General features: G+C 40.4%; 2 protein-coding genes across 7 annotated transcripts in view; one reads left to right on the top strand and one right to left on the bottom strand.

The window, feature by feature from the left end:
- LOC129775709 (F-box/WD repeat-containing protein 11) overlaps nt 1-20674 on the bottom strand; it is a 101358-nt gene that overhangs the window by 14342 nt on the left and 66342 nt on the right. For all 5 annotated transcript variants that reach the window (XM_055780741.1, XM_055780737.1, XM_055780739.1 and 2 more), the window contains one exon: nt 8536-8758. In XM_055780741.1, coding sequence (XP_055636716.1) covers nt 8536-8758 — 223 coding nt within the window. The remainder of the gene's footprint in view (nt 1-8535; nt 8759-20674) is intronic.
- Nucleotides 13377-19117, top strand: LOC129775708 (uncharacterized). 2 transcript variants are annotated; one of them, XM_055780735.1, is made up of 2 exons: nt 13377-18814; nt 18871-19117. In XM_055780735.1, the coding sequence occupies exon 1, from the start codon at nt 13485-13487 to the stop codon at nt 18771-18773; it is 5289 nt and encodes a 1762-aa protein (XP_055636710.1). In that variant the 5' UTR covers nt 13377-13484; the 3' UTR covers nt 18774-18814; nt 18871-19117. The 2 variants fall into 2 exon arrangements, with proteins under 2 accessions (XP_055636710.1, XP_055636711.1); XM_055780736.1 differs by having other exon boundaries at nt 13377-18819.

The following is a 20674-nucleotide window of genomic DNA, read 5'->3' as shown; positions in this document are numbered from 1 at the left end:
TGGGGTCTGGTTCGACTCTAAATGTGCTTGGGGGGCCCATATTAGGTATCTGAGTATAAAATGTCAACAAAGAATAAACTTTCTCCGTACAATTACCGGCACCTGGTGGGGAGCCCATCCCGAAGATCTTATAATGTTGTATCGAACAACTATTCTCTCAGTGATGGAGTATGGCAGTTTCTGTTTTCAATCAGCTGCCAGAACACACCTCATTAAACTCGAGCGAATTCAGTATCTTTGTCTCCGTATCGCGTTGGGATGTATGCCCTCAACGCATACCATGAGTCTCGAGGTTTTGACAGGCCTACTCCCACTAAAAGATCGCTTCAATTTATTATCTCTTCGGTTCCTCATCCGGTGTAAGGTTATGAACCCATTGGTGATCGGAAATTTTGAGCAGCTGATCGAGCTAAATTTTCATTCTGGATTCATGAGCTCATATCATGAATTCGTCTCCATGCAGGTTAATCCTTCTTCGTATATTCCCAACCGTGTTTGTTTTCCTGACTACATCAATTCCTCTGTGCATTTTGATCTGTGCATGAAGCAGGATATCCATGGAACATCAGACTATCTTCGATCGAGGATCGTTCCAACGATCTTCGATGCAAAGTATGGGGATATCAATTGTGATAATATGTACTTTACTGATGGGTCCTCTATAAATGAGTCCACAGGATTTGGAGTGTTCAACGAAATTTTTAGCACCTCACACAGTCTTCAGAATCCTTGCTCAGTGTATATTGCTGAATTGGCAGCGATACACTGGGCGCTGGACAGCGTCGCCTCACGACCTGTTGAACACTATTACATTGTAACGGATAGTCTTAGCTCTGTCGAAGCTATCCGTTCAGTGAGGCCGGAAAAGCACTCGCCGTACTTCCTTGAGAGAATACGAGAAAATTTGAGTGCTTTAACCAGACGCTGTTATGTCATTACCTTTGTCTGGGTCCCTTCACATTGCTCAATTCCGGGTAACGAGAGGGCTGACTCATTGGCAAAGGTAGGTGCAATTGAAGGCGATATTTATCAGCGTCAAATCGCCTTCAATGAATTTTATTCTTTAGTCCGCAAGAATACCATAGTTAACTGGCAACGCAAATGGAACGAAGATGAATTGGGCCGGTGGCTCCACTCGATTATCCCTAAGGTTAGCCTCAAACCATGGTTCAAAAGTCTGGACTTGAGTCGGGACTTTATTCGCACCTTCTCCCGACTCATGTCCAATCACTGTTCGTTAGATGCGCTACTCTTTCGTATTAATCTTGCCGACAACAATCTTTGTGTTTGTGGCCAAGGTTACCACGACATCGAGCACGTTGTTTGGTCGTGCGAGCTGTATCTTGTCGCCAGATCGAATTTAGTAGTCACCCTTCGGGCCCGAGGAAGGCAGCCCATGATGCCGGTGAGAGACGTGTTGGCTCGGTTAGACCTTGATTACATGTCCCAAATATATGTATTCCTTAAAGCTATCGATCTTCGTGTGTGATTGTCCTTACACCCTTAGTTTTTCCTTTTCCTTTTCCTTTGTGAGAGATCGGATCCCTTCTTAAGAATAAGATGAAATGTAAATACATATTAGATATAAGATAGGTTTAAGAATTGAGCGTGATGAGTGTGATTGAGAGTGTGAGTGTGATCATTGTCAATATATCCTCATATCCCCTCCTTTTCCTGAAGAAAATATGTCACCCTTCTAAACTCGAGTCGACCGCGAGTAATCGGTTTCCTATATTATTAACATTAGAATTAAGGAAAAATGTTTATATACTAGTAACAATACAGTAAGGAGTTCGGCTCCTTTAAACCTATGTAACTGAGCCTGTAAAAATAAACGATTTAAATAAAAAAAAAAATAATCATGGATTCAAAACAGGAGCTGGTAGTAGATTTACATTTGAAAAAAATTAGACCATGTGAAATCTTGAAACAGCTCAAACACATAGATGTGATCGATAGATTCATCCTCCGTACCATGGAAAGATACAAGTAGACGGGTACGTATAAAGTCAACCAAAGGCATGGACCTCATCCAACGGTTAGGACCAAAATGATGGTGAAACTCGTTAGGGAATGAATTCGCTGGAGTCCTACACAACCAAGGCGTGCGATGGCCAAGGATTCGAATATTTAATATACATCGATCCAGAACATCATCACAAAGCAAGGAGTTACTGCAGCGGCACGCTAATTGTGTTATTATCTTTTCCGAAGCAAAAATGTTTCTAATGCGAAATACTCTCAATCAACAGAATGATATAGTATATGCAGCGAATCTTGCTGATGTTCCCAAGAATAAATTGGCAGTGCAGCGATTCCAAAATGTGTCGAGAGTGATGGTATGGGGTGGAATTTCACAAAATGTCAAGCTTCCGCCACTTTTTATCGAGTCAGGAGTAAAAATCAACACTGATTACCATATCGATCATGTTTTGAAGAACCATTTGTTACGCCATGCTTCGCCATGCATTGATTCCAGATGGAAATAACTGCTTTCAACAAGATGCTACCCCTTCTCATCAATCGAAAACAACGCAGGAGTGGTTTCGCCAGAATTTTCCCCATTTCATATCACCACAAGAATGGTCTGCCTCATCACCGGATCTTAATCCTGTGGATTACTTTCGTGGGAAGACATGCTCAGTAAAATTGGAAGCACAAAAGGTCACACTATTGAAACTTTCAAGAAACTCTTGATCAATATTTGGGACAATATGCCTCAAGAAATGGTGCGTGCCAGTTGCGAAGCGTTCAAGAAACGTCTACGGCTGGTTATGAAAGAAAAAGGTGAGAAGTTCGAGCTGAGCATAGAATGTCTCAATAATAAAATGTAAGCTTTCAGGAAATTAACCTTTTGTAGATTTTCAATCATTCGTTGTGTTTTTATGAATATATATATATATATTTTACTGACAAGTAACCGTTGCCACCCTGTATCGGGCCTTCTACAAAAATGAACGTACTTATCAGTTGCAGCAGCCTTGGCGAAAACTGTGAAACAACTACGTCTGATACTTTGTACTGTCAGTTTCTCCCCGGAGCGCGAAGAATTTTGACATCGTGAGTCCGTGACATTATATGGAGTCCGAAGAAAGCTCGATTTCTCGCTAAGATGCATTTCCGAATCTCCTTGCTGGTATCGTTGTCTGCGTTACATGAACTAGCTCACTACCTTCATTTCGTCGCCGTTTACGGTAACAGAGGGAGGAAGACGTAAGTTTTCGTCTTTGGAGCCTCTTTCTCCCATACTTCCTATCCTATTTTCCTATTTTCTGATAATGGTTTTATATTATAACAACTAGATTTTTGTAAGTGTATTGAGATAATTCTAATACTGGCCGAGTGAGAGTAAGTGTTACATGCAATCAGCAATCAATTATTTTATTGAGATTGAGAACAAACTGAAAGGGGGTATACTTACTTCACCACAAATCGAAATTATTATGATCGGCGTCTGATTCACTAATTTGAAGATTCAACAATTATTAGGCTTGGTGGAGAAGTGTGTTGAGTTTACATATATTCGAGGTAATTCCGCATGTTGTTGCACCAAAAAACAAACGAGACACGAGGTTCAGGTCAGATCATTTAGGAGTTGTCGAAACGTAAACAGACAGACAAAATTCATCAAAATCAAAATCATCATACAAAAATATCTTGAAACGAAACTTCTGAGAATAACAGCTCATTGCCGTCTTCAACACCTGTTAAACGAAACCAAGTATGGAAAAGTTCATTCGCTCATTTCTCCACACCTGATTATAAATCACTCTTGTATCTGCTTGGAATAATCATGGCGAAAAGAATGCAGCAAACAATCGTGAGATTGCACGATGAATCATTTTACACTCCTCGACCATCTCCATTCGGGACTGATAGAAAACATGTATGTATGATTTTATTTTCCCTTGTACTCTTTTCCTTGTCAGCATTCAAGTGCACATGAAATCCACCTTCCCGCTCATCAATAACTTGCGTTAACATGGTCTTTTGCGTTGGCTTAGATCGTTTCATACTAGAAACAAAAAAATGTCATTGAAATAGTGCACAGGAAACAACTCGATTTCAACTATCAACCTATATTTTAATGCCGCGATCGAGGCTCAATGATTGCTATTTGAGTGAAAAACGAATGATTTTAGAGACACTCGCTGGCTCAAGCAAATGAGGCAAATGAGGGAATGCAAAAAATTCTGAGAATAGAAGAGCGGAATCCAGACAGTATTTTTCCGTTCTAATCGAGAATGAACTTTGCGAAAAGAATAGGTGAATGTTTTCTGTCTCAAATAAAGTGAGGCATAAACGGAGAATAGAAGGGTGAGTTTTATCTGTGAATGAGTGTTGTTGAATGAATTCCGATGCGATTTTGCCCATACCTAAACGAAACGAAAGCGATGAAGCTGAATAAAACGTTGATGATATGAGTTGACAATAATTAACTTTTAATAACATTTTCGACATGTCAGTAATCACACCATATTTTTATCCACGCGTGAATGATGTTTTAATGTTATAATGTTATAATTTATCCTATGTTGTTAGGAAATAATATTTTTTTACTCAAATATCCGGTATCCGGCCAGATAGTGAGTAACTATCCGGTATCCGGCCAGATAGCAAATATTGAGCGGATAGGTCGATAGGAAGTCGATCAGCTACGCCTCAGCCATTAGTATAGGGTACGTTTCAGCCACTGTTCCAAAGTTGCGCGTAATAACGTCGATGTCTTGGACGAAGCCAAGCAATCGCTGTAGCTATTCTGTAGTGGGTAGATTTGTCTGCAAATGTTTGCCTAGTTGGCTTTAGCTTGAGGTGCTGTATTTACCGAATGTTTATCAAACATGGCCGGTCTAGGCGCTGACAGTAAACTACCACATAGATGGTTGTCTACCAGTGTCTCCATGTCTAGCTCAACTCAATGTTAGTTTTTTTAGTCTAGATGATCCAAGAAGGTTGTGGCCTTGTCTCGTTCAGCTACTACTGAAGAGATAGCGGCTCTCTCCACCAACATAATGGGGTCATTACAGGGACCAACGGCTTTTAAATGGGATGAAGAGGGCCTCATCCCATTCAAAGCATTACTTGTCCAATTGTAACATCACAGTTCTGGTATTTCTTCTCGATCCTTCCAAGTTTCTACTAAGAAGATATAAATGCCGGTGACCAACTTGTCCAATTACTACCGACAAAGTGATGGATTTATCGTACCCGGTTTATTCAAATGAGTTGATATTTAGGTCGTGGATACTTTCCATTCCTCCTGTAGTAGTTTACTTCTCAAATTCTCACTATACGTCGATACATACATTCTATTAGTTTTCACATAATCACTTTCAAAAGCTAGTAATCTTCACCAACCGATTTGCGATTTTTGTGTTACTCAATGGTTTCCATTTCGGGATTGCATTACCGTGTCAAAATTTCAATAACCGGTTATTCGGTAATGAAAATAAAGAATACTTTAAAATAAACCATTTTCTTCAATAAACGGCTTTTATTGTTAATGATTAGTTCACAAGAAAACATTTTGCAAGTTTTTACTACTTAGTTTGCTGTTAAAAGTAAGACTTAGGGACACAAAAATTTTTAATTTTGTCGTCTTCTAATCTAGATCGGATCTCATTAACGAAATTTCTCTGTACGAAAACTCTTGTCTGAGGATTTTCATCAATCCGAGCTCAGGCTGGACCTTGATACCTTTGAATTGCTGCAATCGTTTTTCCTTGATGTTGAACTGTTCTGCGGGGTTCTGCATCGTCCAGTGATTTTTTTACCTCCTGTTGTCCAGCTACTGAATCAATACCATAATCGTCAAATTTCATCAGGTAACAAACAACTTCAAATGGCTGCTTGATAAATGCAGTCCGTGACGTTTGATAGAAGACGCCGAGATCATCATTAATTGTGTCACGACCACGAGCAGAATGATTAGTCATATACGCGAACAAATCTGCATATACAAAAAATTGTTCTGCAATCCTTTCAATCGGGGCTTCAAGCAGCTGCTTCGAAATTTGCTCCGATAGCTGTTCAAACAGAAATTGCAATCCGAAGATAGCTTCTCAAAGGGTTCAGTTCTTCCAGTATAGAAGTTCAACAGCGACCAGAGCTAGTTCGAGGGCATCAACCAAGTTCTTTATCGCTGTCAGTTCCTCATCGCTAAAGCTTATCCTGTGTTTCGATTTTTGAACTGAAGCCCGGAGGTCGTAAAAACGACGCAACTTGCCAGTTGTGCCTTTTCGATCTTATTTTTATTCTCGAGTAATATTTCAAAGCGGTATCAAGGCAATTATTTATGGTGTAAAAATGAAAATTACCGAAATTACCGGTTATTGATTGTAAAAAACCAGTAATTGGGTAATGAAAAAAGACCCGGTATTAGCGATAAAACCAATCGTGGATTCCGATTTTCAGTACCAATCCTCAGTTGAATCTAAGAGCGGTACAACTGTTCCATCTCACGACATTTCATCGCTTTCATTCCCTTTCATACGGCCTTTCATCAGCATCAGCTGTCTTCGCTTGAGACGATATCATGGTTTTGTTTTTCTTAGTGCCTCGAAAGCAGTCGATTTCATTGTTGATGTCTACATGTACAACGATGTTGGAGGCAACGCAGGCGCTTCATAAAGTTAGATTTTGGAAAAATTGCCTAGTCAATGAGTTTGGGCGGCTGTCAATTACCTCTTCGAACTCCCCCTTCTTGGAATTGGGAACACCGATAGCGACTTCATTCGCATTGTTCTGGCCAGCGATCGATAGATTTGAAAAACAATACAATCACGCGGTGTGTGATGTCGTGAAACAATTTGGAGAACGTCTGGCCAGCAATAGAAAAGCCACAAGTGGTAGAAAAGCGAGGGCAGCTGATCCTAAAATTCAGACGGAACCCGAATATATAGGGTTGGGGAAAAAGAAATGTCGTATTTCTGATCGAAATTTGACGCTTTATTTAACATACTTAAAATTATCCAATTTGAGTCAAATATGCGCCGTTTTGTTCGCAAACTTGTTGCCATTTAGAAGGCAACTTCATTATCCCCCCTCCATATTTGCAAAAAACTCAGACAGCCAGTTTTTGCAAGCCTCTTTTGAGGCCAACTTAGTATACCCAAGAGCGTTTTGCATGGACCGGAAGAGATGATAATCACTTGGAGCCAGGTCTGGACTATACGGTGGGTGCAATAGGACATCCCATCCGAGCTCCCGTAGCTTCTGGCGGGTCATCAAAGATGTGTGAGGCCGAGCGTTGTCCTGGTGGAAAACAACACCATTTCTGATCATTTCTGGCCGCTTTTGGTCAATCGTTTGCTTCAAACGGACCAGCTGCTCACAGTATAGAACCGAGTTGAGGGTCTGGCCATAGTTTTAGCAGCTCATAGTGGATATTTCCCTTCCAATCCCACCAAACACACAGCAAAAACTTTCTGGTCGTCAATCCGGGCTTGGCGATGGTTTGGGCCGGCTCACCGCGCTTCGACCACGACTTTTTTCGCTTTAGGTTGTCGTACGTGATCCACTTTTCAACACCAGTTACCATTTTTTTCAAAAATGGGTCGAGTTCGTTCCGTTTCAGCAGTGCATCGCAGGCGTTGATTCGGTCTAAAAGGTTTTGGAAGTTTCAAGGTACAAGATGTACCGGTAACACAGAATAAAATCTTCATGTATAGAAACACCCAAGGAAGCTCTACGTTATGTTACTAGAGAAATACGACTGAGTCGTGATAGATGATGAAACGTACTGCAAAACCGTTCTATTACATAATTTTGGACATGAATTTTATACCTCGTTCGGCCGGTAGAGTTTCCGGAAGACTGAAAAATGAACAATAGGCCGAAGTTCTCGAAAAATTCTTATTTAACAAGCATTATGTACCTATGATTGAAAAGTTATCCTTTCGCATCTTCTGGAAACATGAACCATGAAATTTATCAGAAGAAATGCTTTCTCAAAAGGTCGGTCGATTTGACGAGATAGAGCTCAAGCAAAAATGAATTTCGGCAGTCTAAATCGCGGAAATCAGCTGGATGAATGGCCATATGTGATGAAAAGCTCGAACAAAGGGCTATGCTAGAAAGTAAGGTTGAAACAATTACCTTACGATAAAAACAGCAGAAACTCAAACTCATTACTTCATTATACGTCCATGTATAATAAAGCGATAAATCACTAAATTAAACAGAAAATGTGATTAGATTATCTCTTATAAAGGACCAAAATACAAAATTTATGTTATTCCAAATGAAACAATTTGAGAAAACTTTGGCCAACTATAACCCAACCAATCGTATGATCTTTTTGCTTAGATTTGATTTATTCTATTTGCAATGGAGCAGCCAAAGAGGCTGCAGCACTTTCGACTGGGTTTGTTGTTCCAAAATTAACCTTGTTAGTAGAGAACAACAATGACAACACAAAACAAAATTACAAAATGCGCTCCAAATTGGGGTTTCGGTGTGCACAATTCTGTTTGGGGCTTGCGCTTACGGCCAACAAAAAAAAACAAAACACCCGAAAAAAAGAGAAGCACTTACTCGGTAACAGTGTGATGAAATCCCGCTGCAACATCGGTTTCAGGTAAGCGTTGATGTGTCCATGCTGGTAATGGCACATGCGGGACAGGAGCTGTTCCACGAAGTCCACCTGGTCCGATTCGTTCCATTTGGCAAAATAGGTGAGACAAGAGTCGCGTTCGGTCTGGAATGACTGCGATGGTTCTTTCTTCCGCGCCGGATCGTACAGTATCGAGGTGGTGAACTGTTAAGGGGGAGAAATAAAAAAGGATACATAATCTTATTGCGTGGTGAAGTGCAGACGACTTTGTAAAGGACGTTTCTTTTGTTTGATTTACGCCGCGTAATGAATCGCGAACCGATACATTAATTATAATGCACGCAAAACCAGACACTGTAAAATCTTGGCGAAGTTATTTTCGACTCTGGCTGTGCAACGTGTGAAATGAAGAAAAAAAAACTTTCATTCAATACGTGAAATCTGTCACGATCAGGGCTACGATGATAAAGTGCAACAAACCCGACAGAAACATGCACATGTGCGTGATGTTTTATTCCTTGAGCGCCTGTCTCTCCTCGCCATAGACCGTCATTCTGTCTTCATTATTTACTACCGTAGGTTTATATTCATAACCGTTTTTGTAGCTCCCACAAGCGCCACGCATTCATTCACCATTCGCACAACAGTAGTGACCGAAAATTAGCATAGCAACAATTTTTCATTCTATCTTCATGATACCTTTGCGAGACTCGAATGAATCGAAAAATGATTGAGAATGTATACGTCCGTGCACAATATGGTGGGGGGACCACTACTGTACCTGATGCACCTTCAGATATTTTTAGCAATGAAACGAATATAAACGAACGCCATTACAATAATAATGTATCGCGTATACGTGCGTCATCAATACCAGTGTCGCCCATTGGATGGCGGCGGTTGTGGGAGATTCAGAAGGAAAACACTGACAAACCTTTGGTCTGTGGCAGCGAGCGATGCACAAATGATGTAAGGTTGTTACGATCGTATGATCAATGTAAACAGAGCGCTTAGAACGTTTTATTATGACTGATAGCAACGTTTACTAGTCTCTCATGATACTCGGATTAATTCGGCGGAATATTTTCGAACTTCGTTCAGTACTGTGAGTAGCAAATGTTCTTTCACAAAAAGCCTATCATATTTTCGGAAAATGTAATAATATAGATAATGATGACTAAATTAAACAAAAAAAAAAGATACTATATTATGCGACGCAACTTGTTTTTGAAATTTCATTAGATAAAACCATCCTCTTGGAACTGTAGTACTAAATAGGTAGATTGCATACAGCTAGTCATTCTTAATCAAAGAAAAAGCATTGACATTATGATTTGTCGTTTTGAAAATCAAAACCGACGTTCGCCTGATTTTAGTGTCTGAGTTTAAATTTTATGTGTTATACGTTTTGACTGCATGCAGCATAGAGCAATACGCGAACAGCGACATTGTATATGACTACCTACAAGCAGTGAATCTCAAGCAAAATCTTTTATACTCCATAACAGATAAAATTGTAGCTTTATTCGCGTAATCCTAATCAAATCGTCAGAGTGGGCCCCTACCAAGTTCATGGTCAGAATGTCATGATCGGAGAAAAGTTTTCACCTGCTGCCATTTTTGTTTCAAGTAACCTCATGTTTACCGCATGAGCCTTTGGAATAGAAAATTCAGTTAAAAAGTTATGCCATGGCGTACACGATTCCAGCCTTTCTGGTTATCTAAAACAAAAAAAAAATCGTACAGATTCTGAATCAGATGCCTGAACAAGATGCCGCTATCGCATGAACCTCGGACAAGTCAAAAACACATTTTTTGACAAAATGGCGACCGTTTGAAAAACAAAATGCGGCTTAAAACGTTTTTTCTTATGTTTCACGATTTTTTTAAAATGGATTTAAAAAATGTTATTTTTTAGAGGTTCAAGCGATAGAGAGATGCATGTAGATTGTATTCATATAAATTAGACATGAATCGATTCAGTAGAACTTGAGGTATCGTGTACGCCAGTTTGAAAAAAAAAATATTTTCGGAAAAAACGCGTTTAATGTTCATTGTTATGGTCGTACCAGGTTAGATACCGCATCACTAAAATGGTTCTAACTCGGTAAATAATAGGATTTTCGATCAGTCCTTTCTAGGGTATATTCTTGAATGCCTAAACTACAGAAATATGAAGGAAAAAAAATTGTTTTTTTTTTCAAATTATTGGACTAGAATACTGCCTTAAGGTGAAGGTGGAAGAAAGCCATTGTAGTAGTATTGGTAAAACCACGTGTAAAAATTGTGGTAAAAGTGTTTGTGAGAGAACAGCAAAGCACACGTAAATAGATCAATCCACTTATCAGACTGTGTGGCGCTTCGCTGACACAAGTCATAGAATACATTTGAAAAAAATTAACAATTCAATACCGAAGTAAAATGTTTGAACGATGTATTCCGATGAACAATTGCAAATATAAATATATATAGAATGTGTATTTGCATATGAAGTAAAATCTGATCATACGCGAGCGTGAAACGAGCAAATTTATAACACAATGCGAATTGGGACTCTTTTGGTATCAACAAGTTGTTCCGCACAGTAATTCGATGTATATTTCGATGATAATTCTTTGATATTTTCCTTCGTTGATCGTATTTTTTCATATTTTCACGTTGGAGAGCTTTAACCCTTCTCTTTATTGGCCAAGCATTTTGATAGTAACTTCTCCGTTTACTATTACTGACAGCAGAGCCAGCCATGGCAGTGTTTCGAACTCTGCAATACAATTTTCTCAACCAATGTTGCTAAAACTTACATTATAGACCCATTAAACGTAAAAATAATAATTGTTTTGAAATCAACACAATTTTATTTTATTGATTTTCATGACATGAAACGCTATGACTTAGGAATAACAGTTTATTGAGTTTTTTTATAGCTGTTTGATGTTGTCTGGCATTAATGTCGAAAAAATAACGAAGCTTTCACCAATACAAACAAAACCATTGCAGAAAATTGAAAAATGAAAAGTTAACTTTCAGAAAAACATTATTTAATTTTGAAAAAACCATTTAGCTACCAAGTTTTTGAAAAAATAAATTCAATGTAGTTTAGTTAGGTAGTCCTGATATTTTGTACAGTAAACAGGGACTAGGAAGTTCCTTATGACCCGTGTGTCGTATGACAACTCACCCCGCGCAATTTGTATATAGAGTATATTAAGTTGACATTACACTAATCCGTTGGAATTGATAAAAAATAATTTTCGATTAATCGATTAATCGAACGATTACCAGATTTACAGGGAAAAAGGTTTTCCAACAACAACTTTCTCATGTTTTCTTTGAAAAAATTACCTATTATCCAATTTTTTCAAGTCAAGACAGCGATGTAGTGTATTCGACAAAGTTTTATATCTTATTAAAATATGAAATTCCGTCGAAGACGTAAACTTTCTATCTTTTATAGTTTCTGGAATTTAAGGCATTTTGGAGTATGGAGACCCCTGAAAAATAATGTTTTACTCATAACATTTTTTTTTCTAAGTCGAAAAAAGATAGCAGAGTATGTAAATCGCGATACTTTGTACATAAAAATGTTACGAACTAAACAATCATAGTGAATTAAACATGAAAAACTTTTTTCCTGTAAAAGTGCCCATTTCTCAATGTATGGATGACTTGTTTAAAATTGTATGGGCTAATCATATCTATTTTTTCCAGAATTTAAAAAAAAACATGTTTTCGAGAAAAACCAATTTTAATTTTCAAAATATTTTTCTGCAATTAATATTTCTTTTCCGAAAATTTGTTCGATATTTTTTTTAATGGAAACATAAATAACTTCTTGATTTCATTCTGTAAATAAAATTTTGTAGACTTTGTTTATGCGAAAAGGAATTTTGAGCATCCCGAGAAAACGTGATCCACAACAACCAAGCGATATTGTTTTCCTCTTTTCCCACACAGTATCGCTTGGTTTGTTTCACTCGAGCAACAATTACTCAGAGAGACCAATTCTCTCTAGCGATAACGTTTTTTGATGTTGCTTTGATCGATGTTTCTGATAAAACAGCTGATTGTATGAAGAGGAGAGATAAATGTACCGTCGTAAAAAAAATACACGTCTTTGGAAAATAAATGGAGTTCGCGTTTAGTCCGTTCAATGTTTAATGATTAAGTTATGTGTTATGTGTTATGAAGTATCCGAAAATTTAAATACGGTTGCGCGCGAACATTTGGTCCTTCGAACCGGATCGTTTAGAATCAGTTGTTCGGATACTTCGTTTAAATTCATTTGCGTAAAGTGTGTTACGAACAATAGCGCACAATTGAACTTACTTGACAATTGGTGAAATAAAGACAATTCTGTTCGCCTTCGAAGTTGAATCGAATTCAAAATACGCGGATTGAGGTCACGGAGTATACAGATTAACCAGAGTTTATTTGATTCGGATCACCAACTGTTATGTAAATTGTGGAGTTCATAACTGAAGCTGAAAAAGAGCGAAACTCCCAACCAGTGAAATTGGAATAAAACAACGCCATCACTTGTGCACCATTGTGGAGTGCAGCTACAATCACCATTGCGCACTGGAAGCTGGGTTGCTGCACTACTGGATGAAGGATTTGACCAGGGAAGTACTGCTCATTCTGTAAGCTTGGTGCATGTGGCTTAGAAATAATAAAGGAATACGACTAAAATAAATAAATAAAAGTGCATGCGAGTTTCATTTAATTTGGCTTGGCCTGAGTTTTTTTTTGTCTGGTTGTGTTTCAAAATCTGCTGGATTTTGTGGTTGTTATATTTTTATCCTCATTGCAATCACATTCTGCCTTCTGTCACATCGAGATTCGCATATCGTGGAACGTAGAGTAAACCAATTTGAAGTAATAGAAATCAGTGAGTGTTATCAGTGGAATAAATACTTACGAAACTATCGAAATGAGCAAGGAATTGAGAGCACTCACAAAGCGGGAACGGCAGATGCTGAATAGCTTGGACGTCGTGCAGCAATTTTTAGAGGATTTTGAATGGGACAGGGATGAGTGCCAGGTTGAAGTTCGGTTGCAGCTGTTGCAGGAGGAGTACAAAGAATTTCTCGAAGTTCGCAACAAAATTGAAATTATCATGGAAGATGCGGATTCTGAGAAATTTGCTGCGGGAGATGAAGATGAAAAAGAGGAAGCAGATCAACTTCGAGAAAAGGCCAATTTTGACGTAATGCGGCAGTTTCAGAATCGGTTTTGTGTGCTGAAGGCACAACTTTTGAAGCTAAAACCTGTCAGTACAGCAGTTTCGAAATGCGACAGAGATCAATCTAATTATGGACAGCAGACAGCAGCATTTTCTCGAGTTAAACTTCCGGAGATTTCCCTTCCCCACTTCAGCGGTAATATAAAGGATTGGGTTACGTTTCGCGATACCTTTTATAGTCTGATCCATAACAACTCGCAGTTGACGGAAATGGACAAATTCACGTACCTGAAGTCGTCACTCACAGGAGAAGCTCTCCAGGAGGTAAACGGCATCGAGTTGTCTGCGGCCAACTACGATGTAGCTTGGAAGACTCTGGAATCCAGATACGAAAACCGAAAACTCATCGTGAAGGATCATCTGGATGCACTCTTCTCACTTGAACCTCTGAAGAAAGAATCTTACGATGGTTTGAATCATCTTATCTGCGAGTTTGAGAAGAATTTGCAAATGTTGGAGAAAATAGGTGAGATCGTTTCCGGTTGGAGTACATTGTTAGTCCACATGTTATGTTTAAGGTTGGATACCACGACTCTACGTAATTGGGAGACTCACCACAACAGTAAAGAAGTCCCTACGTACGAGAAACTTCTGGCATATCTCCGTAACCATTGCTCAGTTTTGCAGTCAGTTGCTTCTGCCAAACCTTCAAATTTTGATCAGCGTCAACCCAGAGTAGCAGTGTGTCACACTACATTGAAGACCCCGGCCAGATGTCCCTTTTGTACCGATCCCTGGCATTCACCTTTCCAGTGTCCAACATTCCATTCAATGAGTTTACCAGAACGAAACGATGCTGTATCTCGCTACCGGCTATGTAAGAATTGCCTTCGTCCCGGACATGTCTTCAAAGATTGCGATCGAGGAACCTGTCATCACTGTTTTCAAAAACATCATTCGATGCTGCATGTTGGGCAGATTAAACACTCCGTTCCACAGCCGCAATCCACATTCGCGATGTTGAATCCTCCATCGCAACAACCACAGTCCACGCAACACAACTCACTCCAACAGACACACACTCAGCCACAAAACACACACACAGCCAACTCGCATAGCACACAACGCTCACAGTTCAGCACAGATCATGCCACCACAAGCCAGAATTATGTAGCAGTCCCTGCCACACCAACACCCGATATCCTTCTGTCAACCGCACTCGTTCGTATGAGAGACAACTCTGGAAATTCACTGCTGGCTCGAGCATTGTTGGACTCGTGTTCGCAGCACTGCCTTATGACAAGAGCTTTTTCGAAAAGGCTTAACTTTGATGAAACTTCAGCATATCTGTGCGTGCAGGGGATTGGGTCGTCTCGTAATATTTCAACAAAAGCAGTTAAGGCAGCAGTTTGTCCAAGATCACAAATAATTTCACCATTTGAAGAGGAGATGCAGTTCCACGTGTTGCCAGAATTGACGGTGCCGTTGCCGACGACGAGTTTCAATCCGTCCACTTGGACCCTTCCTGACGTGAAAGTTCTGGCAGATCCGCAGTTCTATGAGAGCAGTCCAGTAGACGTTATCATTGGTGCAGAACACTATATGGATCTGCTAACCGATGGCAGACAAAAGGTAACCGACGATGGACCTACGCTACAAAACACGGTATTTGGTTGGATCCTATCAGGAAGGATTCCACGCAGCTCCTCCAGAATGACCCAGTCAATCACGTTTGTGTGCTCCACGGCAGAGATTGAACAGCAGCTCACAAGGTTCTGGGAACTAGAAACCTGTAACACTACATCCAACAACTCCATCGAAGAAACAATCTGCGAAGAAATATTTGATAAGACGACAGTCAGAGATTCATCAGGAAGGTTCATCGTTACACTACCGAAGAAAGAATTCGCAATTGAACGTCTTGGCGAATCGAAAAGGATAGCAATTAATCGGTTCAGAGGATTGGAACGACGCTTCTCTGCAAATCCAGAACTGAAGCAGATGTATACTGATTTCATCCATGAATATCTACACCTTGGACATATGCAAATCGTTACGGACAGATCTGAAAAGGGAACATACTATCTGCCACACCACGCTGTTTTAAAACCAGAAAGCACTACAACAAAACTTCGAGTTGTGTTCGACGCTTCGTGCAAAACAACGACCGGAGTATCTCTGAATGATGTCCTTCTAGTTGGCCCTGTTGTACAGGATGATTTAATCAGCCTAACTTTGCGCTTTCGGTTGTATCAATATGCTCTTATTGCGGACATCGCCAAAATGTACCGCATGATTCGAGTTCAACCAAACAATAGACATCTGCAGAGAATCTTGTGGAGGGACTCCTCCGACCAGCCCATCAGCTCATTCGAATTGACGACCGTTACGTACGGAACAGCATCCGCACCATATCTGGCGACCAAGTGCCTGCAGAAGTTAGCAGACTATGGTCAGCAAACTCATTCGCTCGCAGCATCCGTCATCAGAAATAACTTTTATGTAGACGACCTGCTATTGAGTATAGGTAGTATTGATCAAGGCAGAGAACTCATACGTGAAATCATCGAATTGATGGAATCAGCCGGTTTCTCTTTACGGAAATGGAATTCGAATTCCCGAAAACTCCTATTGGATGTACCAGAAACCCTGAGAGATGATCGCACCATTCTAGAGCTAGATTCGTCCAGCGCTCCAATCAAAACCTTGGGTTTGGCTTGGGAACCAAGTACAGATAATTTCCGATTCCATAGTCCTAAGTGGAGCATGGCAGCAGATATTACAAAAAGGGTTGTGTTATCAGATGTCTCCAGAATATTTGACCCCTTAGGCTTGGTTGGTCCGGTGGTGGTGAAAGCGAAGATTTTTATGCAAGAGCTCTGGAAATACGAATGCAGTTGGGATGAGCCTCTCACTGATAGTCTTCGACAACAATGGCAAGAATTTCGGAGAAATCTTGTAGACTTGGATGGCATGTCCATTCCTCGTTGGGTCGGAGTCACCGCAACTGTGAAGTCCATACAACTTCACGGATTCTGTGATGCATCAGAGAAGGCATATGGGGCATGTATATTTGTAAGAACCGTCGAGGACAACGATACTGTTTCAACACACCTCTTGATTTCAAAATCACGGGTAGCCCCTCTGGAAAATCTCAAAAGAAAAAATCGTCGGCAGTCCATTCCTCGACTTGAGTTATCTTCAGCACTGCTTCTTTCACATTTGCACGAGAAAGTGATGGCCAGCATCCACATCGAAGTCAAGTCATATTTCTGGACGGATTCGATGATCGTAAAATGTTGGCTTACTTCAGCACCATCCAGGTGGAAGGAATTCGTTGCGAATCGAGTCTCCGAAATACAGCACCTGACGAGTGAAGGAGTTTGGAATCATGTAATGGGAGTTGAAAACCCTGCTGATATTATTTCCCGGGGCATGACTCCAGCGCAGCTACAATATCAATCCAGTTGGAGGCATGGGCCTGTTTGGTTACAGCTGGACGAATCGAATTGGCCCCAACCCATCCCAATCCAGGAGGAAGAATTAGACAAGTCAATTATGGAAGAGAAAAAAGTCATCACAGTAGTTCTACATGCAATCAACCCAACTGCTAACCGGAATCGTCGCAAGCATGGATTCATCACCGCTGAAGAACGCGACGAAGCACTGAAAATTTTAGTTCGTCTGTCCCAGAAAGAAGCATTTCCACAGGAGTTTGCTGACTTATCCAAGGGTGAACAGGTTCAGGAGTCCTCTAGAATAAGTTCACTTCATCCGCAGATAACAGACGGCACTATTTGTGTTGGTGGCCGGTTACAGCATGCGCTGTTGTCAACAACTCGGAAGCATCCATTCATATTGCACCATCGACACCCGCTAACAAGAGCAATTGTATCATATTACCACCGTAAGCTGTTTCATGCAGGTCAACAACTCTTGATTTCCACTGTCCGTGAACGGTTCTGGCCGACAAACGCTCGAAACCTGGCCAGAAAGGTTATTCATGAATGTGTTCCATGTTTTCGCAACAGACCCAGAATACACGATCAACTGATGGCAGATCTTCCACCGGAAAGAGTCACTCCTTGCATACCATTTCAGCGAGTTGGAGTCGACTACTGCGGGCCGTTTTGGATTGCGTTTCCACATCGCCGAGCTCGTCCAACGAAATGTTTTGTAGCTGTGTACGTGTGCTTGGTTACAAAGGCAGTGCACTTGGAGCTGGTCGCTGACTTAACAACACAGGCTTTCTTGGCATCACTGAAACGCTTTTCATCACGCCGTGGCAAGCCCAGTCTGGTAATGTGCGATAATGCCACGAACTTTGTTGGAGCCAGACGAGAATTGGACGAGCTATGTACGTTGTTTAACAACCAACAATTCCAACGGACTATTTCTGCAGAAGCAGCGGAAAGCAATATTGATTTTCGGTTCATACCCGCACGTTCCCCAAACTTTGGAGGACTTTGGGAGTCAGCAGTTAAGTCCTTCAAAACATTATTTAAGCGGACCATTGGCACCCACACCTTGCTGTATGATGAGATGCAGACTGTTTTAACACAAATCGAAGCTGTGCTAAACTCGCGACCACTGACTCCGGTGAGCAACGATCCGAACGACTACGAAGCGCTAACACCGGGTCATTTCTTGATCCAACGACCTTTAACTGCGATTCCTGAACCTGATTTGGACGACATACCTGTGAATAGATTGTCTGCTTGGCAACGGACGCAATATTTTATGCAATGCTTGTGGAAGAAATGGTCGGCACAGTATCTCTCGAATCTACAGAACCGCACTAAATGGACGAAAGAACGCGATAATTTGACTGCTGGTACTATGGTACTGTTGAAAGATGAAAATTTACCACCATTGAAGTGGCAACTTGGGCGGGTAGTGGAGTTGCATCCCGGATCTGATGGTAATATTCGTGTTGTTACCGTACGCACAAGGGAAGGAATATATAGGCGTGCAATATCCAAAGTCTGTATCTTGCCCATCCGTGATAACATTAATGCATCATCAGAGGAGAACTAGGACTCCTCCAACGGCGGGGGTCGAGAGGCCCCCGCACACCAGTTAAGTTAATTACATTTTTGAATATCAAAAATCTAACCAATCATTTTTCTCGCAGTCGCATTTTGTATTAAATGGACATCGTTTGTTTTGACTTCACCAGAACTGAGCTTAAATCAGAGTCGAGGTAACCCGTTTTGTTCTTGGTGGTGGAAAGTAATTGCATGCAGTGTGAGGGTGTAGCAGTTGCGCTGGTTACCGAACCAGTTATGTTTGGTGTGGTCCACACCTATACAGCCGTATCGGCTGTCTCAGACGAACCTCAGTTAATCACAGTTTTACGTTTGGTATTTTCGAGGCACACTTGACATCAGCGAGGCCTGATCCTAACTGGGGAATACCGACGTAATGTAGACGTCATTCTGTCTGCAGAAGGAACACCAACGCCAGGAGGCGCGGGCGGAGGCCATCCGGCCTCCGTTTCAGGGAAGTCCTTTTTTGTAACATCATTTCGGTTTAAAAAAGCACCCTCTCATTTTATTCATAGCACCACCGCAAGCGACGAACGGTATCAGGCACGACCAGTCAACACAAAAGCAAGCACCAGCAAAACAATGAACAGGACAACTGCGACTGCGGAGATAACGTTCCAAATCGTCAACAGAAATTACAGTTACTTTCAACAACAATCTCATCATTTACTAGCATCAGAAACAACCGCAGACAAAGTGTATCAGGCGCATCATCAACGTGTCAACTCCCATCAGCAGAATATAAACACGAACTAAGAACTTGGCAGCAACAACAACAGCAAATGAAACGAAAGAAGGATCACAACAAAACTCACACATATTGTAGAGCACAATCGGCGAATCTAGGTCAAGTTCATAGTACCGTTAGCCTCACCAGACGTAAATAGTAGCACCAACAATGACCAGATGATGTAAACAAACCGGGATGTACCGTTACCACGGAGAGCGCTGCCTATTTCCGAAGTGTGTGCCAGACAACCTCTGTTCTCATCGGTTTCGTAGTAGCTAGAATAGGACAGAAGCAATTGAAATGCAAGATATTTCAAGGCGGCCGGCATGTTTATGCGAAAAGGAATTTTGAGCATCCCGAGAAAACGTGATCCACAACAACCAAGCGATATTGTTTTCCTCTTTTCCCACACAGTATCGCTTGGTTTGTTTCACTCGAGCAACAATTACTCAGAGAGACCAATTCTCTCTAGCGATAACGTTTTTTGATGTTGCTTTGATCGATGTTTCTGATAAAACAGCTGATTGTATGAAGAGGAGAGATAAATGTACCGTCGTAAAAAAAATACACGTCTTTGGAAAATAAATGGAGTTCGCGTTTAGTCCGTTCAATGTTTAATGATTAAGTTATGTGTTATGTGTTATGAAGTATCCGAAAATTTAAATACGGTTGCGCGCGAACAGACTTTCTTCAACTTTTTTTTTTCGAAAAATCTCAATTTAAAAACTATGAGATCTACAAAATAAGGTTAAAGAATGAAATGTAAGAAAGTATTGAGGTTTTCATTAAAAAATATCAAACAAATTTTTGAAAAAAAATTTAATCGGAAATAATATTTTGAAAATTAAAATTCTGTTTTTTCGAAAACATGTGTTTTTAAAATTCTGAAAAAATAGATATAAATAGCCGTTACAATTTCCAACAAGTCACCCATACATTGGAAGATGGGCACTTTTTCAGGGAAAAAGTTTTTCGAACACCATTTTTTCATGTATTCTTTGAAAAATTGCTATTAATGTTTAACTCGTGAGATTTTTATGCATAAATCGCGATTTACATGTTCTGAAAACTTTTTTCGATTTAGAAACATGTCAAGATCATTTCGAAACATGAAAAAGTTGTTGTTAGAAAAACTTAGGGCCATTCATATATTTTGAAAA

The sequence above is a fragment of the Toxorhynchites rutilus genome, chromosome 3, assembly GCF_029784135.1.
Source record: "Toxorhynchites rutilus septentrionalis strain SRP chromosome 3, ASM2978413v1, whole genome shotgun sequence".
Lineage (NCBI taxonomy): Eukaryota > Metazoa > Arthropoda > Insecta > Diptera > Culicidae > Toxorhynchites > Toxorhynchites rutilus.
The sequence above is the reverse complement of the archived record's forward strand: the minus strand, read 5'-3'. Positions and strand labels throughout refer to the sequence as shown.

Bases quoted from the DNA above. Each gene is read 5' to 3' on its own strand.
- LOC129775708 (XM_055780735.1), top strand. From the start codon at position 13,485: ATGAGCAAGGAATTGAGAGCACTCACAAAGCGGGAACGGCAGATGCTG.